This window comes from Pygoscelis adeliae, unplaced genomic scaffold (assembly GCF_000699105.1).
Source record: "Pygoscelis adeliae isolate BGI_AS28 unplaced genomic scaffold, ASM69910v1 Scaffold508, whole genome shotgun sequence".
NCBI lineage: Eukaryota > Metazoa > Chordata > Aves > Sphenisciformes > Spheniscidae > Pygoscelis > Pygoscelis adeliae.
This window is the reverse complement of record NW_008825292.1, coordinates 99,222-103,233: the sequence shown is the minus strand read 5'-3', so window position 1 is coordinate 103,233 and position 4,012 is coordinate 99,222. Positions and strand designations below refer to the sequence as shown.

At 53.4% G+C, this 4,012-nt stretch overlaps 1 protein-coding gene across 1 annotated transcript in view; it reads left to right on the top strand.

The window, feature by feature from the left end:
- Positions 1 to 2,848: 2,848 nt before the first annotated feature.
- Positions 2,849 to 4,012, top strand: part of CACNG3 (calcium channel, voltage-dependent, gamma subunit 3) — a 35,501-nt gene continuing 34,337 nt past the window's right edge. The window contains exon 1 of the mRNA XM_009329957.1: positions 2,849 to 2,930. Coding sequence (XP_009328232.1) covers positions 2,849 to 2,930 — 82 coding nt within the window. The remainder of the gene's footprint in view (positions 2,931 to 4,012) is intronic.

Genomic DNA, 4,012 nt, shown 5'->3' with positions numbered 1-4,012 from the left:
CTGGCGTGGCTGGTGGTCACCAGGGACCACTCCGATTTGCATGGGGGTGGGAAAAGTGCAGGGCTCAACCGGCCCCAGCACTGCCCACGTGCCCCTGGCATCTCTCCTCCAGGCTGGAGAGTCCTGGTCTGTCTCCTGCTGCTGGCATTGTTGCTGGTCCTCTATGGGCCGCGGGGCAGGGCGAGCTGCAGGACAGGGTGGTCTGCGGGGCTGTGCCAGGAAGGTCTCCCGCGACCCCAGCGCAGGATTTCGGGGTGGCCGGTTGAGCCCCTCCCCAGCTTCGCTGACGTGCCCATTCCCAGCATGTCGGAAATGCTTCTGAGCTTCAGTTTTCCTGGCTTGTGTAAGTGAAACATTTGGTTTTGTGACACTTTCCTTAATTATGGGAGCTAATGACAAAACCATTGTGACAAATGACTCAGCTTTTGATAGTGAAGTTAATTAATTCTGAAGTTAGAGCCTCCATCAGCGTATCTGGAAAAACCAGATTAAGAAGTCTGCTTACCTGGTGTAAAACGGGCAGCAAAAACCCAAGTCCCTACAACATGCCAGGTAAAATCCTCCCCACCGCTGCAAGGGGATGATGCGCTTGGAGCGAGGAGAATAAAGGCCAGACATCAGCACAGCGTTTGCCTCCCGAGCCATCCCTCCACCCAGCAAAGGCATCAGGAGGAACGCAGCCTCATTAATGTTTGAATGAGTGACCAGAAGCAGCTTTGCGTTAGATTCTGACCTTCAAGAGCCGTCTCCCTGAAGCCATCTTTCATCTCTTTCATTTGCATTACAATCCTGTTTGCCTCATTATTCGTTATCCACTTCTTCTTCAAAGAATTTAAATCAAATCTATTAAATTGCAGTGGGTCGGAGCAGCAGCAAACCTTTTATGGTGGCTCAGCACGGTCCAGCTGGACTCAGACTACAAAATATCTTTTAATCTCCTGCTATTTGTTCTTTTATTACTTCTGTGGTACCACTGCCTCATAGAATCCCTTTGATAATCTTCCTCCTTTCCCACCCATCCCTTGCAGACGTGCTCCATGTAGAGGCCGGTCTTTGTATGACCTTGGGGAAGGGATTCCCTCAGCTTCCCTCCCGCAGCCCGGGACCGGGATGTCCCCGGCAGGGCTGCCGAGATGGGGAGCTGCTGAACTGCACGCAGCACCCTGTACCCTTGGAGCTGGCACGGAGCAGCTGGGGGAACCCTGTGGCACTGGCGTGATGTTTGCTGGCCCCTGTCATCCCCTTCCCTCTCCTCGACTTGCTTTGTCTACCCAGGGTATCGGTATAGAGGAAGAAAAAGCAGATGCGATGGTGGGGCATGCCAGTGTGTGCAGCTGGTGCGTGCGAAAGCAGAAGCATGGGCAAAGCGAGGTGGACTTTAGCACGCAGCTGCTGTAAGCGCATTCACCTGGGTCTCCTGAGAGGCTGCTTGCTGCTTGCTAGCCCATGCATGGCCACTCCTGCACTCCCTTTGCATCTTCCCAGCGTAAAGAGGCTTAATAAGAATGGATTTCTGTTTCTCTCCCCTGCTATTTTTATTACTACTAAACTGTCGGAAGTCCAGCAGGGAGCTGCAGAGCTGGTAGGCAGCCGCACAAGCTCGCACCAGCTCGTGCCACACGCACTTGGGCTGGTGGCACGTATTGCACTGCTCACTCATATCGCATCTAGAGAACCTCCCTGAACTCAGTAGCTCATCACGTAAGGACACACCAGCTTCACCACTGGAGTCCTGTTAGAACCAGTAGATCGCAACCAGCATTTCCAAAGCATGTGCAGATATAAATAATCCCCTTGTAGGAGTGGGGAAGGACGAGCACACGTGCCAAAGGCTCTGGAGTCCTTATCCCCTTGCAGTCCCCGGGAGCGGGGAAATGGAGTGAAGACCAGGCAAGGCTGGAGCTCAGTGTCTCACTGCATTGCTAATGACCTAAACTCGCCTTGTATCACAGCCTCTCTTCCTTCAAGGAAAAAACCTAATCCAGCTAGGGATTATTTCTGACTACTTACTTTCTGTTGCTTTGCCAATTTAAATGCAGCAGAGCTTTCATCGCTGGATTTGGAAGGACAAAGCCTAACAGATCTCGGTTTAGGACATTTTTGCCTGCAAGGACAGCTTTTTTTTTGCACAAGTTGTACAATCTTTGCAGCATGAGCTGGTTTCTGTTATTTGTTTCCACTTCGCCGAACTCAGAAGGGTCCAGATCTGTGAGCAGGTAGATGATGATGGATAAGGCAGTGAACAGCAAGGGATGACCGGGGCCAAGCTGGAGGAGCCCAGGCTGCACAGGCAGGGTGCCAGGCTGTGACCACTGGAGCACACTGCCCTCCAGAGTCTGAGCTGCAAATCGGGATGGCAAGGTCCCCAAATTCTCTTCTGCTGCAAATCTCAGTGAACTCCCTGTATGTCCCCTGGGGTGGCTGCTCTGGGCAGAGCTCCAGGCTCACTCCTGGGACTGGCTACTCCATGCGATGAGTGGTAAAAGGGGTGCAGGGCTTGGCGAGGGGGTGCCCTGCCACCAACCCCTACAAGGGCCAACATGATCTGACATGGACTTTGATTCTGTTTGAGCTTGCTTTGTTAAAAGCCTAGGAAACGGTACATGTGCACTCTGCACACACCTACACACACTATGTTAAAATAACACAATTAAGGCTGCAAAATCCCCCACTCGGAATGCAATTTGCAGCCCCTTCGCTGTAGGTGTGAGATATCTTTGCTGCCTCCTCCCCGGGATGCCTGCCTCTGCACAGGATGGGGGCCGGGCAGGGTGCTGGTGTCAGGCTCTGCCCCACGCGCTGCAGGAGCTGGGTGACAGGCGGTGGGAGCGGTGGGGGTGGCAGGACGATGGCGCGTAATGCCGTGGCTGAGGCAGCTGTCCTGGAGAAGCACCGTCTCTCCCTGCACCTTGCCGCGAGCTACCTTCGTGGTACCCACCGGATCACCCAGGAGCAGCATCCCAGTGCAGCCGCGCGCGGGGCTCATCTTGGTGTCCAGCCTGTGACGCCAAGGCGTGACCTGTGACCATCGTGTGCCGCTGCCAACGCCAGTCACAGAAACTGGGCAACTATAACCCCTCCTCAAAAAACACACAGAAAAAAAGCCCTGTGGTTCAGCTTGGGTGGATGCTTCTGACCACAATCCCCGAGTCTCCATCCTCACCCTCACCAGAGAGTGCTCTCGGCCCCCAGCCCCCCGAGCGCTGCAGCCCTCCGGGTGGAAACGCCAGAAAAGGAGGAGCTGGTGCTGTGCACCCGGGGGGAGCCTGGGCAGACCTGCCTCCGCCTCCAGCCTGAGCTCTGAACAGAGGCAGTAAATGGGGCAAGGAGCCCGTAAGGAAGCAGGGGAATAAATCAGGGTGATCCACAGCTGGGCAGCCAGTACAGCGGGCGCACTGCGTGTGGCAGGGTGCTGGGGAAGAAACACTGCAGCGTTGCAATCAGCATGCCCTGCCTAATGAGTATGCACAAAGAAGGTGATTTAAGGTTGTGGAGGCTACTTAATTTTCACACTTCTTAATTGCTCAGTACCTGAGGTTTTGGTAACCTTCTTAATTTTCTGTTTGCATTTTGGGAGTAAATAACTAGTATTTACATGTGAGTGCATACAAATGAGAACTGTGAAAGTACACACTATCAGGTAAGTCATATGCTTTCCTGTCTCATCTGTAGCCCTTAAAAGACTATTAATTTAAGAGGTGGGTATATTATAGGGCTTATTTGAAAGGTCGCATGAGTCATAAGCTCATCCAACTGGATGCAAGCATGTTCGAGAGAGATGAGGAGACAGCGGAGAGGCGCAGAGAGAGAGAGAGAGTGAGGGTTTTAACTGGCGGCAAACAATTAAGGAGCGTGATGTGGAAAACACCTCAAGGTGCAATGTACGTCTGCTGGCACCTGCCTTGGTTTTGGTCTGTCACGGCGCTTGGGCAGAAGTCAATTGACACGGCATTTATCACCTGGGTGATAAAACCTGGTCTCCTCGGGGCAGGCGGTGCCCGCGGGCTGTGCA